At 40.4% G+C, this 16,513-nt stretch overlaps 1 protein-coding gene and 1 pseudogene across 6 annotated transcripts in view; both read right to left on the reverse strand.

Annotated features, from left to right (window-relative positions):
- Positions 1-10,092: 10,092 nt before the first annotated feature.
- On the reverse strand, positions 10,093-11,766 carry LOC128594712 (glucosamine-6-phosphate isomerase 1-like; annotated as a pseudogene).
- Positions 11,767-12,535: 769 nt separating this feature from the next.
- The window catches only part of LOC128593365 (zinc finger protein with KRAB and SCAN domains 3-like), a 61,895-nt gene continuing 57,917 nt past the window's right edge, over positions 12,536-16,513 (reverse strand). For 5 of the 6 annotated variants that reach the window (XM_053601305.1, XM_053601303.1, XM_053601304.1 and 2 more), the window contains one exon: positions 12,537-15,535. In XM_053601305.1, coding sequence (XP_053457280.1) covers positions 14,625-15,535 — 911 coding nt within the window. In that variant the 3' untranslated portion in view covers positions 12,537-14,624. Of the gene's footprint in view, positions 15,536-16,513 lie in introns of all 6 variants that reach the window. The other variant, XM_053601306.1, reaches the window with a different exon arrangement.

The following is a 16,513-nucleotide window of genomic DNA, read 5'->3' on the forward strand; positions in this document are numbered from 1 at the left end:
AGCATTTGAGAATTTACACTAAAAGGAAACCCTGCCATTGTGGTAAGTGTGCAGACTTTAGAGATTGGACCATGGGAAACATCAGTGAATTCATCTTCTAAATGAGATACTTGTAGGAAGTCATATGGATAGAGATGATGCCTCAACAGCAGAATCTCCACAGTACTGAAAAATTAATATAATTAATGTAAATGGACAAGTTGTATGGGGAATGAGAATTTTATATTGCCCATTGTATCCAATAAGAGCATTAAATGAATGTCTCACTTCAAGAAAAGCCAAGGTCAGAAGTTCTTTTTCGGGTGGCACCTATGGCTCAAAGGGGTAGGGCGCCGGCCCCATATGCCGGAAGTGGCGGGTTCAAACCCAGCCCTGACCAAAAACTGCAAAAAAAAAGTTCTTTTTCCTTTCCCAGAAAGGTCTATATTACTACATACGTAAGCAACCAGGACTTTTGAAATAAGTTGTTTACCAGCATCTCTGGACTTGTGATCTGTCTCCTGGATGATCATCTGTGTGTGGGTGACACATTATTTATTTCCTCAATGTCTGCTCTAGTCTCATGTCTTTAATTCATTCATTAAGTATAGACAGTATTTATTGTCTACTGTTTGTTGCAAATGTATTATTTTTTTAGGGGCTAAATAGATCTATATGAGTACTGTTGCGTGACCGGAGACGCGAACAAACAGCAGCTTTGCCGTGAGTGTAAACTCACTCCTGTAATTATTAAGTCAAGAAACAGATTACACGAGATGGGATGGCGTGTAGCAAAAAGCCTTATTCAGGGCTTTGATTTTAGACTTTTTTAGTTACATGCACACTTAATCTATCATCTGTTAGTTCCATCATTATCTTATTTTACCTATCTGAAATTAACTTGAAAGGAAATATTTTGTTATCATATCAATACAATCAGTTTTATAGTAAACCTCTTCTTCTAAACACTAAGCAGGTATCTAAATAAAGATCTCAAAGAAGAAAGTAGCCACAGGGGAACAGAGTTAATGGAAGAATATCTTCACTCGTTCACTCAGTTTACTCAGTATGAAGTAATGACTGTCTTTTCCTCAGGGCAGAGCACCTATAGACCTCTGACAATATGTTGTTAACATATGTCAACCCTCTGGCCCATATCTCTGAGGAAGGGCAGCATGCCCTTTGATCTCAGGCTTCACAGGGTATACAGCTTCAGAGAAATGGCTTATGGAATGTTTAACTCCAGGGAAGCCAACTCTGCGTGTATCCCAGGGGGGCCCAGGTCCCTTAAGCCTCTGGAAGAAAAGCAAGTAATTTTAAACTCATACTGAGTTCACTTTGTGTGCTTGATGTAGGATATGTTTATTTCTAAATATTATCCTACAGGTACCCCAGGACACAAAATGCACATGTGTAACGTTTCAGTAAATTGTGAAAGGAACCACGTCATTTCTGGCCACGTTCATGAATTTGGGACTGCCTCTATGTTCTCCGACAAAGGCTATGTAGGTGTCCTTCGGGGACTGTGAGAGTATATCTTTTACAGCTTTAGCTTGATTATTTTTTTAAAATAGAAAAAGATACTTCACATATACTCTATTGACAGATTGGTATTTTTTCTTATGAGAACACATAATCTTGTGAAGGCTAATGCTTTATGTAAATTATTATTATTATTTTCAGTTCTAAAACTTAAAGGCTAAAAGAGCCTGTCAGGAAATTGGTAGTGTAACCCAATCCCTGCCAATGATAAGATTGAGACTTGTCTATTTATAATAGGTCACTAAATACAGAAACCATGTATTTCAACACTTGGCAATGATTATTTCAGAATCCTGGGTTTGTATCTGCTATACATCCCTACGTTTTTTGCATAGGTATTACATCACTTTTAGAAGATAGACTACATTCTTTAACAATCTTTTCCAGCATCTATGGCTATCACATTTTTTTCTATTATATAAAAAAATATCTTAATGTTCAAACAACCTTGTATTCCTGGAATAAACCTCACTTAGTCATGATGTAGTCTTTTCTCAATATGTTAATGGGTTTACTTGCTAATGTTTAGTACATTTTCTTCAATGCTCATATGAAATTGGCTTATAATTTTTTTGTACTATATCTTTTAGGTTTAGCTTTAGCTTTTTTACTAGTACCATAGAAATAACTAAGTTCATGTTCATTTTTAAAGCATTAGAACTAGCTGGTCTTTGAAGGATAGATTTCTGATGTGAAACTCTGGGCCAGGTGCTTTCTTGTGGGATAGTTCCTTGGTGTCCTTCTCTAATCTGTGAAAATGACCTATGCAAGCTTTCTATTTATAATGGGGGTCCATTTTGTTAATCCTTATTTACTGAGGAAATTATTCATTTCATAAAGATTTTTCAGTTTATTTGCCAAGAATATGCAGTGTAATCTTAATGACTTTTTAAACAGCTTTATTGAGGGAAATTGATAACAGAGTGAGCTGTACAAGGGTCTACCACTTGATAAAAGTTTTAACTTGTACACCTGTGAAACAGTCGTCATGATCAGTATGTACAATATCACCCAAAAAAGTTTCCTTCTGTTCCTTGATAATTCCTCCCACCCTGACTTATACTTTGCACCCATCTCCAGGCTTACTCTGCCTTCTGTTGCTATACATTTAGCTTGCATTTTCTAAAATTTTATATGAATGGACTCATACAGTATGATTTCTTTTGGGGGGGGGTCTGGCTTCTTTAATTCAGCATAATTTTGAGATTAATCCATGTGGATATATCAATAATTCATTCTTTTTCTTTCACTTGATTAAGTCACTAAACTACTCTGAGCTTTAGTTTCCTTATTTGTAAACAGGGGTTATAATCCTAAACTTCATGAATAAATATAAGCACTTAATTGGCACAATGCCTGGCATATAGCAGATTCTTAATCAATGTCAGTGCCAGTCTCTTTATCTGCTTTTCTTCCCATTAGATATGTAGCAGCACCCAACCTTTACCAGTGACCATTTTTTCCATGTTTACCTATGGGGCATCCTTGACTCACGACCCTCTAACTTCTAACTCACGACCCTCAGACTTCCCAGATTTAACCTTTAAGAGGATTGATTACAGTGATATTAGTGAAAATTTAAGAATTTGAAACTTCTCCCATTAAATAGAGTAGATCCAGTGATCCAAATTTGAACTCTCAGTGGCAGGTAGAGATGTTCCTTGGAGTTTTTGACAGACCACCATAGGTTAATCACAGAACAGACCTCAGGATCTGGGGCAAAGCTGTGCCATTCTCTGCCATGCTTTTCTGTATCTCAAAAGTAGATCCTTTTGAGAAATGGCTTTTGGATTGTACTGGATTTGAGTAGAAAAATGCTTGGCCATAACTACCAAGTTACCATGTAACTTGATATGTCTATCATGAATTGTGTGTTGTCTGATCTACTAAGTCATAAAATTAGACATGGATATAGTAGCACTTCATTATTAAATAGAAGTGATAGGTATATGATCAGGCTTGAGCAGACCCTGAAGACACAAATAAGTTGCATGGAGGAAGTGACCCACATCTCGCGAGTTCTGCTACGGCATTATCTCTTCTTTATATGCCTATACCTTTGGACTTAGGGAGTTGTCCATGATCAATTGACTGAGGAAGAAAAAAAATGAACCTGGTTTAGAGAAGGCTTTTCATGAGATGTAGGCAGTACCCAAAAGTGGACAGCTGTAACACTACAGCTGTACTTGGGGACATCCCTGAAGGACAGTGGTAAAGCAAAACCCTCACAGGGGACAGAACTTTGAGCAATGCACCTTGTTCATTTTGCCTGAAACAGTCATTATGAATCCACAACTATTCATGAAGTGTGGCCATTTGGTTTAGCTAGAAATTCAGAGACTTGGAATGAACATAATAGGAATATTTTAAACAAGGTTTGGGAAGGAATATGTGAATAAACCCCTTCAAACAAGCACCAAATGTGAAGATTTTTGTGTACCAAAAGGGTAACCTTCACAGAGAAAGATTTTAATAATAAAGTGGATAATGTGAACTGTTTTGTGGATAATAGCTTCTTTCCCTAGACTTTCCTGTCATTGCTTCATGGGCTTTAGAACAAAATGGCCATGGATGCAGGGATTGGAGTTATTCATGAGCTCAAAACATGGACTTCATTTACCAAGACCAACCTAGTTGGAGCCACTGCTGAGTACCCAGTCTGCCAACAGTAGAAACCAACACTGAACTCTTAATATGCACCGAATCTTGGGGTGATTGGTCAGCAGCCTACCAGTAAATCTACCATTGTCGTTAAGTTATTCAGGGAAAAACAGGAGGCTCACAATAGATGGACCTTAATGGAATCCCACCTCATCCTAGATTTAAGTGCAGTTAAGTGTAAACTACCACTCAACCTCAAGCTACTGAAAGTAGAGAAAATTGGGCGGTGCCTGTGGCTCAGTCGGTAAGGCGCCGGCCCCATATACCGAGGGTGGCGGGTTCAAACCCGGCCCCGGCCAAACTGCAACCAAAAAACAGCCGGGCGCTGTGGCAGGCGCCTGTAGTCCCAGCTACTTGGGAGGCTGAGGCAAGAGAATCGCTTAAGCCCAGGAGTTGGAGGTTGCTGTGAGCTGTGTGAGGCCACGGCACTCTACCGAGGGCCATAAAGTGAGACTCTGTCTCTACAAAAAAAAAAAAAAGTAGAGAAAATCTTAATAAAGCTCTGAAGGCTTGGAATCTTAAGTCACCAAGAGATATTTCACAGGGGAAAAAAGGGCTTTAATTAGGGGATAGGGATACTGGAAAAGGAGCAATTTGGCATTCCATCTGTCACCCTACCGCCTTCCCTCTTTTACTTTACTCCTTCCAGCCAACAAATACCCAGCTCTTATTACATCCCAGTGTTATTAAACACCTATTGTGTTTTGCCAGGCACATGGAATACAAATGCAAATAGAACTATTTGCTATTGAATTTAGAAGGATGGCAGTAGGAGGGCACAGGCAAGTAAAAGGGTTTCTTTACCCATACTAGTGTTGATGGGCATTTGGGTACCTTCTAGTTTGGGACCATAACAGATAGTGCAGCTACATAAATAATTCTTCTCATGTCTTTAAGTAAACATATATACAAATTTCTGTTAGTATATACCCAGGTGTAGAATTGCTAAGTCATGCATGTGTTCAACTTTAGTAGATGCTACCAATCAATTTATTGTATATAATTATTGTATATAATTATATACAATATTTGTATATTATTGTATATAATTTAACAAATAACATAATCCTCTAATATGTATTAGTGATTACCTGTTTCTCAAAGAAATAATTTCTGGTAATAGTGCATAAGAAATAGTGCTGTGCCAGCCCATAGCTCAGTGGGTAGGGCACCAGCCACATACCAGGCCCAGGCCTGCTAAACAAAAGTGACAGCTTCAACTAAAAAATAAGCGTTGTAGTGGGCGCCCTGTAATCCCAGCTACTCGGGAGGCTGAGGCAAGAGAATTGCTTAAGCCCAAGAGTTTGAGGTTACTGTGAGCTGTGACACTACAGCACTCTACAGAGGGTGACATAGTGAGACTCTGTCTCAAAAAAAAAAAGAAAAGAAAAAAAATAGTGCTGTGCCAGGTGAAGTGGGTCATCCCTATAATCCCAGCATTTTGGGAGGCCAAGGTGGAAGGATTGCTCAATGCCAGAAGTTTGAGACCAGTCTGAACAACAAAGGAAGACCCTCTCTTTACAAAAAATTTTTTTTTTATTTTTTTTTTTGTAGAGACAGAGTCTTATTTTGTCGCCCTCAGTAGAATGCCATGGTGTCACACAGCTCACAGCAACCTCCAGCTCTTGGGCTTACGCGATTCTCTTGCCTCAGCCTCCCAAGTAGCTGGGACTACAGGCACCTACCATGAAACACCCAGCTATTTTTTTGTTGCAGTTTGGCCAGGGCCGGGTTTGAACCCACCACCCTCAGAATATGGGGCTGGTGCCCTACCCACTGAGCCACAGGCGCTACCCACAAAAAATAATTTTTAAAATTAGCTGGGCTTGATGACATGTGTCTGTAGTCCTAGCTACTCAGGTATGTGACACAGGATAATCACTTGAGCCCATGATTTGGGGGTTCTAGTGAGCTAGCATCATGCCACTGCACTCTAGCCTGAGTGACAAGACCCTTTCTTAAAATAAATAATAAAATAAATGTGGGTGTTGGGTGACTATCAACTCTTTGAGGCTCCGGTCATGTCTTATTCATGCTTGTATTCCAGATCCCTAGCACATACCAGGTGCTCAATAATTAATAATTAAAGAATCAAAGAAAAGAGGAGGGCCACAGTGACTTAAACTAAGGATGTGATTTGGGGCAAAGTAGAAGGAAAACCATAATGATAGCTAAAATTTATCATTTGCCAAGTCATGGGCTGATTACCATACATTATTTAATACTAATAATAAGCATAATAGTTACTGTAATTGATAAACAGAGGCTTATGAGGATTTGATAACTTTATGAAGGTAATGCAGTGATTATATGCAGAAGAGTTGGATTGGAAACAAAAGTAGTCAGGCTCTACACACCACCTTCACCAGCGTGCTCTATCTATCTGCCTGTCATCTAAGTTACACAGCTAGTCACAAATGTATAGAGCAAAACAAAAACCAGTGACAAGAGGAATATCATTTTCTTAGGAAGTAGATTATATGAAGGTGTTGACAAGGGCACAATATAATCAGATGTTGACCTCTTATTTTGCCACATTGGACATACACTGGAAATGGGACTTCAGATTGGAGACATGTCAAAACCATTTCTATATCAGACTAAAGGATAAATTCAATAATTATTTTTTTGTAAGCACTTGACCATGACATACATATTCCCATTACTCTTATGAACATGATAACCTTGTGAGGGAGACAACTTAAAAATTACATATATAGAAATGCAATTGTGGTAAAAGCTATGAAAGAGAAGTGCAATGATATAATAGTCATGTATAATGACACCCTCACTTAGTCTGGGAAATCAAGTTGGTCTCAGGATATGACATTTAAACTGAGACCTGACAGTAATGAGGGTGGAAATAGGTATATTTCAGGCAGAGAGGTACGAAAGAATGAAGACCATAAAGGATAAGAAACTTGATGATTTTGAGGAATGGGGAAAACTGGGCTGGATCTGAATAAAGGAGGAAATAAAGAACTTTAGGAAACTACGAGTTCAAAAAGGAAAAAAGTCCCATGACCTGTTCTTAGTAAAGCTGTAACTTTTTTCCTTGGATGTTTTAAGCCATTACTGTTCCTTCTACCTCCCCTCAGGTAAAGAGAAAAGTGCTTTTTCTTAAAATATTAGTGTGTCAGAGGTCCCCAAGACCACCCTCAAGCTCAGAGATTCACTAGAAGGAATCAGACTCCAAGGGTTGTCATTATTTTTCAGTTCCTTATGAGGCTGAACAACATAGCAAGACCCTTTCTTTACATTCCTCCTTGTGTATCTAGTGAGTCAACACCTATGCAAATGGGGTCTACGATTTCTAAATTCTATTGGTAACTTTATGTAATAACTGATCACAACACAGCTACTGTCTCACCGTGAATGACTCAGGAGCCATCCAGGCATTAAAGAGTCTTCAAGCCCTGTCCTCTTTTTTCTAGACAACACTTTTGCCATGTTTCTGTGAGTTGGAGTTCTCCCAAATCTCTCTTCTGATAGCCATCTGTGTGAGAGGCATTCAAGATCACCCTCAGGCTTGCTGATTTACTAGGAGGACTCATAGAACTCAGAAAAGCTTTTAGACTTACAGTGATGGTTTATTACAGCAATAGGATACATATTAAAATCAACAAAGAGAAAAGGCACATGAATGGATTCCAGGAGAAACCAAGCACAAGCTTCCATGTGGTGCCCCCACCCAGTGAGGAAGCACTTAATTCTCTCAGCAATGATAAATGGCAACGTGTGCAAAATATTGCCAACTAAGGAAGCTCACCCAAGACTTGGTGTGTCCAGGGTTGTTTTGTTTTTGTTATTGTTGTTGTTTTTGAGACAAAGTCTATGATGCCCTCAGTAGAGTGCTGTGGCATCACAGCTCATAGCAATCTCAAACTCTTGGGCTTAAGCAATTCTCTTGCCTCAGCCTCCCAAGTAGCTGGGACTATAGGCACCCACCACAACACCCGGCTATTTTTTTTGTCGTAGTTGTCATTTAGCTCGCCTGGGCTGGGTTTGAACCCACCAGCCTTGGTGTATGTGGCCAGCACCCTAGCCACTGAGCCACGGGCACTGAGCCAATGTCCAGAGTTTTTATTGGGGGTCAGTCATGTAGTCCTGAATGACCTTAGCTACTCATTCTGTAGCTCCCAGAGGTTAAAGCAATAAAAGCATGACCCAGGGCCTCAGGCATACAAAAGCAAGTGTTCACCATAAATCATATTGTTAAACTATCTGATCAAACCAATATGGTATGACCCAAGGCCACTCACATAGAAAACACTCTTATCAGAGAAGATATTCCACGGGCTCAGAGATTATGTTTTAGTAGCCAGTCAAGCATCAGTCTTCTTGAAGATAGATTTCTATTTAGAATGTGTGAGGTATGAGCAACCTGGGCCTTTTAAGTTATGTCTTTAGTATACAACTAAAGTCATAAACAAGTCCATTGATCCATTAGTTTAAAACAGATTGACAGCACAATTGCATACAAAAGCTGAAGACGAAACACTAGTACCAAACACGGCACTTAAAGAGAGGCCTGAGCCAGACTCTGAAAGATCTTTCCCAGAATTAGAGCCAGCAGCTTCAAACAGGGAGGAGGCAGCAGCATCCACTCTACAAAGGCATAAGAGTAAAAGGAAGGCTGAGCAATAGACCATCTTGGGAACAAGGGGTAAAGAACTGGACAAAAGGGTTGTATTTCCTGAACATCAAATCATACCATATGAACTGAAGAGGCTTAGGACAGCAGGGTGTTTTAAGTGGGGAAACATGCTGCACACTCCCTGTGCTTAACTACAACTTGAATTTTACCTTAAAAATGCAAACAATGTAACCTAATCATTTGTGCTCTGATATCAATCTGAAATAAAAAATAACTGGGGAAATAATATTAGAAGCATTTAGTATATTGTCTTGGTACTCAACTCTTAGGGAAGCAGGATAAAATGACATTCAAGTGTTGCAACTAAACTCACATCACTCTGGCTGAAGTTAACATTGAAGTTGTAGCAGTGTCTATTGCCCCAGTAGGCCTCCTACTTGCTAATGAGTATGTAAGAGAGGGCTCTGATGGGAAATATGTTGATCCTGAAGAGTCCTTGAAGGAGGGAATTTGTTGTGGCTGGGCCCCTGAAGGTCTGAGTTTATCAGCAAAAGCTACCTCTTTGGCCTCACCCAAATCCTTCCTCCAAGGAATCTTCCCAGTTCATGGAAGGACCAGCTATGAGAGCAAAAGACAACTGGGGAAGGGATAGTTGTCTTGCATGGCCCTTGTACCAGCCAGAGGGACTGTTTCTTTGCACTTATTTTAGATATTGAGTTTGTGCCTTAATATGGAACAATGATTCCCAAATAGGGGCAGCCTTCTGTAAGAGGGATTCCCAAGACTCTTCAAACCCCTCCCATTTGAGAATCAGTGCACGTAAGAATAGGAATTTCTGACAGTAGTGTGTTGTACATGTGAACAGTGCCTGAGGAAGAACAAAAAGTTCACTCCTAACCTGAGTTTGGCAGATAATAAAATGATGGAGTACATTTTTCCAATTTTTTTTCTGATTAAGTTACAAATAATTCTTCCTATAGCCAAATTTCATGATTAGGCTCCTAGCCTCAAAGCCAAAAACAACAGTTTCATCCACTTATCTGGAGTAACCATACTGTAGTAATGAAATACAATTCTGTTCTCCTAAAGACAATTTCCAGAGAGACTCACCTGTCCCTATGAGGTACTTGATACTAGGTCCCACCACATTCTAATCCAGTGGTTCTCAACCTGTGGGTCACGACCCCTTTGTAACAATGAAAATACATCACGGCATTAGGAAGGTTGAGAACCACTGGTCTAATCTGTATATAGTTTCTTAGAAGACTGGCTCTTCTCAACTTCATTCTCTTTGATTCTCTACAAGGGGTCCACCAACTTGTTATGAACAAGAAAGCATTAAGCTTCTGAAATACTTGAGAGTCTTCACTTTCAGCTCCAAGGTGGCATATTTGTTATGCACACAGTGTCAGGATGTTCCTGGAAGGCAGACACAGTCCACATGTGGTTCACTCCCTCCTCATTGGTCTTGTGAGCACCTGTGATGAGGATCATCATCTCTCTTGCATCCATGACAGTGCCCATGGCCCATGCCCACTGTCAGGGCCATGGTGGGCACATTGGCGAGCTCTCCATCAAAGACCTAGCATTAGCCAGGAGTGTCCATGGCCAGCATCTTCACATGTGTCCTGGATACCAGGCTGGAGTCCTTGAAGGCTATGTGCCCATCTGGGCCCCAATCCCTCCAACAGAGCTCAATCTACTGCAGCCTTGATTTTCTCTTCAAACGCATCACATTCAGCCTGTAGAGCAGCTGCATTCCCATCCAGAATGTGAGTGTTTTCTGGGAGGATGTCAATCAATGTGCTTGAAGAAGTTGTTCCACACAAACAAGTCACAACTCTCCAGGTGATCTCAAGGAAAGCCCATTAAAGGAATTCACATATTTACAGGACAGCCCCCCATTCTTACAGTATTGAATCAGCTTCTTATAGCAGCTAAGTGGGGTGCTCCCAGTGGGGACTCCCAGGGTGAAGTACTAGTCTAGCCCTGGATTAAACTGAATGATGCAGTTCCTGATGCATTTGGCTGCCCACTCACTGGCCTGAGAACAGTGGTCCAGGATGATAGCTTCAGCTTATTGTGGACTCCTTCCATGACTACTGTAGCTATGGAGCTATCTCATTATGGTATCAGAGTAATTTCTAGACTCCTAAAATAAGTTGGAAAGTATAGATTCTTCAATTTTCTGAAGATTATGTAAAATTGGTGCTAATTCTACCTTACATATTTGGTAGAATTCTCTAGTGAATCTATCTGGGCCTCAAGATTTGGCAACTTTTCAATCATGAATCCAATTTCTTCAATGGTTGTAAGGAGCTGATGTCATGTTGCAGATGAATTCCTCATCAGAGTAAACTTATAACAACATCCATGGTAGGTAGGGAGGTGAGCAGCATATGGCCTTGGGAGTACCTCCTCATGAAACCTTCCACGTGCTCATGTTCTAGGTGTATTATAGGACTTACATAAGCCAATGTTAAATCTTGGTGTACGTGGTTGGATACATATGAAGACATGCAAGTTGCCACAGAACCATGATGCAGTCTTTTCATGAAAAAAGAACTATTAAATTGACAACAAAATGAGGACAGAAATGGATAAAATACCTTTGGTTAGAAGACAGAAAAGAGTTTAGTTCTTAAGTTCTTCACGGGTAGAGATATTATCTACTTTCTAGTTCATTTTTTATTCCGTAGACCCTTCTCTAATACAGTCAGTTTTGCTGAATTAATGAATGGTTGTAAATGCATAATTTGTTTAAATAAGGGAAAACTTATTTCTGGAAATAGGAACGTAAACACTTTGTTCTCTAGTAATAAGTGCCAGGGGACTTTATTTTATGTTAATAATACAAAAGAACAGGTAGAAACAGCCAATTCTCAGAATCACTCACTCAACAGAAACTCCGCTAGATGCTCAGTATACAATGATAAAGTTGTTTAGCTATAGTCTTTCAGCCTCATACCAGCCCTTCCCTCCCTCATCTTTAAACAGGGTAGAGAGTGTCAATTGGAAGAACTAATTAAAAGGAGAGAGGAGCATGGTTAAAAGTCTTAATACCTGGGGGCAAGACATGATTGTAGGAGGGACTTTACCTAACAAATGCAATGAGTGTAACCTGGTTTATTGTATCCCCAATGAATCCCCAACAACAAAAAAAGTTTTAATACTTTAGTTAATATTACAGTATTGTGATGGTTAATTTTATGTATCATCTTTACATGAATTTTTTCTTTTTTGCAGTTTTTGGCTAGGGCCAGGTTTGAACCCGCCACCCCCAGCATATGGGTCCAGCACCCTACTCCTTGAGCCACAGGTGCCACCCCTATGTATCATCTTTAGAGCCATGAGATACCCAGATATTTGGTCAAATGTTATTCTGAGTATGTTTGGAAGAACAATAGACTAAGTAAGGCAGATTGCTCTCCCTAATGTGAGTGGCCTTCATCTGATCAGTTGAAGGCATGAAGAGAGCAAAAAGGCTGACCCTCCCTCAAGAGGTGTTCCCCCTATCTATCTTAAGTTAGAATATTGGTCTTTTCTTCAGATTCAAACTGAGACAATGGCTTTTCTTGGGTCGTAAGCCTGCCAGTTTTTGGACTAGAGCTCACACAATTGGGTTTCCTAAGTCTCTAGCCTGTAGAAAGCAGAACTTGGGACCTCGTCTCCATAATCACACTAGCCATTTCCTTACAATAAATAAATACATATTAATATATACATGTATGTATTATATATATAAGTATATACATACACACATATATACATAGACATTCTATTGGTTCTGTTTCTTTGGAGAATCCTAATATATGTTCAGAAAGTTTGAAAACCATGCAATGAATTTTTATTGACTTAAGTATTCAAAAAAAAAAGAATTTATTCAAACCAAGTAACGATATGGTTCATTACTCTAATATAAATAGCTTACATTAGGATTTCTTAGATTTGATTCCCTGGATTCCTGAAAACTTTGAAGTACTAAGCTTTAGAAAATGGCATAAAAACAGGGACTTGTATAGATTTGTAAAGGATTTTCAATGACAATTAAATTTCTGATAAAATACATGGAGTAGGGAAAAAATCTATCAAAATGGCAAAATCATTAATTGTGAAAGGCAGTTAAGAAACTCTTGCTATATCTGAATTCCAGAGTCTGAAACTGATATTATAAATATAGAAGAGATTGTTGATGCCAGGTACCAAGTGAGAAATATGAGTAGATGCAATAATGAAAGCATTTTCTGTAATAATGAGAAGTGACAGACTAACAGAAGTTTGCAGGAAGAGTAGTAATTCTGAAGTAATTTTGTAGAAACACTTTCACTTGATATACACATAATAAATGTTACTTATATATTGTTACCTTAAAAAAGTTTTCTCACTAGAATTAACTAGAGTAAAATTCTAACTATCATGATGGATGAAAAGATGGTCTACAAAATGTGTTTAGTGAAAAGTAGGTAGCCTGAAGAGGTAAATTAATGGTTAAAATTCTCACAGTGAATAATTAAGAAGCTGTTACTACACACTGATTTCAAATATAAGAAAACCAAGACTATGGCACTAGTAATGGAGTTCTGAAACCATAAGTATACTTGTTTTAACTATTTGGTGCAAATCCACTGTCCTGGAAAAAGTCTGAACTTAGCAGGAATAAGTGTGTGTTGGGAAGCAGGGTAAGGAAAGATAGTGTTTATAGCTTTAGGGGGCACTTGGTTAGGAACAAAATTAGCAAAGGCGAAAAGTGAGATGCCGAGCATTAAATAATTTATCATTTTATTTTGGGTTGATAACTGACTTTTACAATGCCTGAAAAGGAAGGTTTTCTCCTTTCTAAAAAGTAGCAAAATTAGGAACAGGTAAATTATAACTAAAGAAAAGAATTCCACGGATGGCACACATTCACAATGATTTAACGACAGAGAAGCAATTTAAGGCATTTGCACTAGAATTCCTCCTAGTCTGGTAAAGAAATATGGATTTCTTTACAACCCCATCCTCGCTTCTGCTCTGCCAATCCCGTGTACTTGGCAAAAAATGTGCTGGAATGACACACAATCTAGGACCTCAGAGAATGACACAAGCACGGATGGCCTTGGCAAGAAGTTCCTCAAAAATCTAGAAGGTATTGGCTTTTCAGAGCTAAGAAGGTAATCTCACCGGTACACATAATAAAAGTTTACTAGCACCTGTATACAAGGCACAGAGGGGGATATAGGATTTTTTTTTTTTTTTTTTTTGAGACAGAGTCTCACTTTGTCACCCTCGGTAGAGTGCCATAGCATCACAGCTCACATCAACCTCCAACTTTTGGGCTTAAGCAATTCTCTTGCCTCAGCCTCCCAAGTAGCTGGGACTACAGGCGCCCACCACAATGACTAGCTTTTTTTTGTTGCATTTGCCACTGCTGTTTTAGCTGGCCAGGGCCAGGTTCAAACCCATCACCCTCAGTATATGGGGCCGGCACCCTACCCACAGGCACCACCCGGGGATATAGGATTTTGTGAATCTGATCAACTGTGGAGAGGATTCATTACAGTCAAAAAGAACGGTCAGAGCAGCAGCCCCCAAATCCCTACTATCTACCCAGTAGACATCATAAAGTGCTGGTTGAGGGCAAGTAGCCAGTCTGGATGTTCACTGAATTCCAATAGGTGAGAAAAAAACCATTTCAGGTCTACCTCTTCCAGACAACTCTCCCATAGTTTTTTTGCCAATCATTTTCTATAATGTAGAACATAAATCATCCCAGCCAGCATCTATATTTTCTAACATCTGATGATGTGTAGTGGTAAATAAAGCCTCAGTCTATAATTTCTATACTCAGGGGTCCAGGGTAGCTTTAGTTCAATGAGAAATGAGCACCAACTTCCCCCTGTACAGCATGGGTCATTGTGATAGAATTCTTTTTGCCAACATGGCTTTTCTGATGTTGAAAAAGATATGAAATTCGGGTGAAGCCTTTTCCACAGGTGTCACACTGATAAGGTTTCTCACCTGTGTGGATTTTTTGATGTTCAATAAGTCCTGTATTCTGAGTGAAACTTTTCCCATGCTGACTACATTTATAAGACACAGGAGTTTCAACACTTTCCCACTGGCTTTCCATCCTACCCTGACTTTCCCAAACCTCTCTATGCTCAAGAGTCTGAACATTTTTATTGCCATGGATCCTCTGATGTCTCAGGAGATGTGAATTCCGCCTAAAGGCTTTGCCACACATGTTGCACTGGTATGGCTTCTCCCCAGTGTGGATTCTATGATGTTCAAGGAGGCTGCAGCTCTGGCTGAAAGTCTTCCCACAGTTGTCACACTCATAGGGCTTCTCCCCAGTGTGGGTTCTCTGGTGTTTGATAAGGTCTGAGCTGTGACTGAAGGCTTTGCCACATTCTTCACACTCATATGGCTTCTCACCAGTGTGGACTCTCTGATGAATGATGAGGGCAGAGCTCCCGATGAAGGCTTTACCACACTCCTCACATTCGTAGGGTTTCTCTCCACTGTGGATTCTCCTGTGCTTACTCAGGCCTGAACTCTGAGCAAAACTCTTTCCACATTCATGGCAGACATGCCGCCTCCCCCCTGTGGCAGTTTTCTGCTTTCTTTGCAGCCTGCCCTCCTGTTCACCAGGTTCAGCATATGTAGGAATCTGGGCAGTGTCTGCACCCAGGTGGCACAGCATCTGCCCAGGCTGTTTTTCTGGAAGCTCCTCAGCTGGAGGCAAGTCCCTGATTTTAGTCTGTATCTCACCACCTGAAACAACAAATGGCCAGCAATTGTCAGTTATGTCCTGCCATAGGAGAACTCTGATGAGTACCATGGAGGCAAGAATTAGAGTCTACATATGCCAAGGATGACAATTTGAATGCAAGAAGGATGGGAATAAAGGTGGGAGGTGGGGGGGAAGGATTGCTGGGGAGGAGGGAGACCTGAGAATGGGAATGGGGCCATTGGAAGGGTACAGATTGGGAATGGAGGGGTGAAAGGAAAGTGGTGAGGACCAAGGACTGAGCTGGTTATCCCTGTGGTAGTTCTTTTTTTTTTTTTTTTAGAGACAGAGTCTCACTTTATGGCCCTCGGTAGAGTGCCATGGCATCACACAGCTCACAGCAACCTCCAACTCCTGGGCTTAAGCGATTCTCTTGCCTCAGCCTCCCGAGTAGCTGGGACTACAGGTGCCCGCCACAACGCCCGGCTATTTTTTGGTTGCAGTTCAGCTGGGGCCGGGTTTGAACCCGCCACCCTCGGTATATGGGGCCAGCGCCTTAACGACTGAGCCACAGGCGCCGCCCCCCTGTGGTAGTTCTAAGCTCTAAGAACAGCAAAGCAGGGCTGCATACCTAGGATTAGATGCTAAAATGGACTAGAAAAAGGTGATAGTAAATGGAGGATTTCTGAAGCAGTCTGCAAGACACAGTGAAAGTAGAGATGCAGAAATTGGTCCTTGATCGGTAATATAGGCATTTATCTCTAACTGGGCCCAGGCAAAAGCAGAGTCCCCAAATAGAACTGGCTTCAGTGCTAGGAGGTCTAAGCCAGAGCCCCTGTTGTGCCGCTAACAAGCTATATGCGCTCAAGCAAGTAAGGCAGTCTTCTGCCCCTTTGCACCCTCATATTTGAGGGCAGGGTCCATAGTCAATACCTAAGGTTATTCTAGCTCCCATATTCTAACTCCATGGCCCATTTCCTCAAGAAGCCCCTCAGCTTTCCTCTTCTGTCAGGGCCAGGAGA

The sequence above is a fragment of the Nycticebus coucang genome, chromosome 9, assembly GCF_027406575.1.
Source record: "Nycticebus coucang isolate mNycCou1 chromosome 9, mNycCou1.pri, whole genome shotgun sequence".
Classification (NCBI taxonomy): Eukaryota; Metazoa; Chordata; class Mammalia; order Primates; family Lorisidae; genus Nycticebus; species Nycticebus coucang.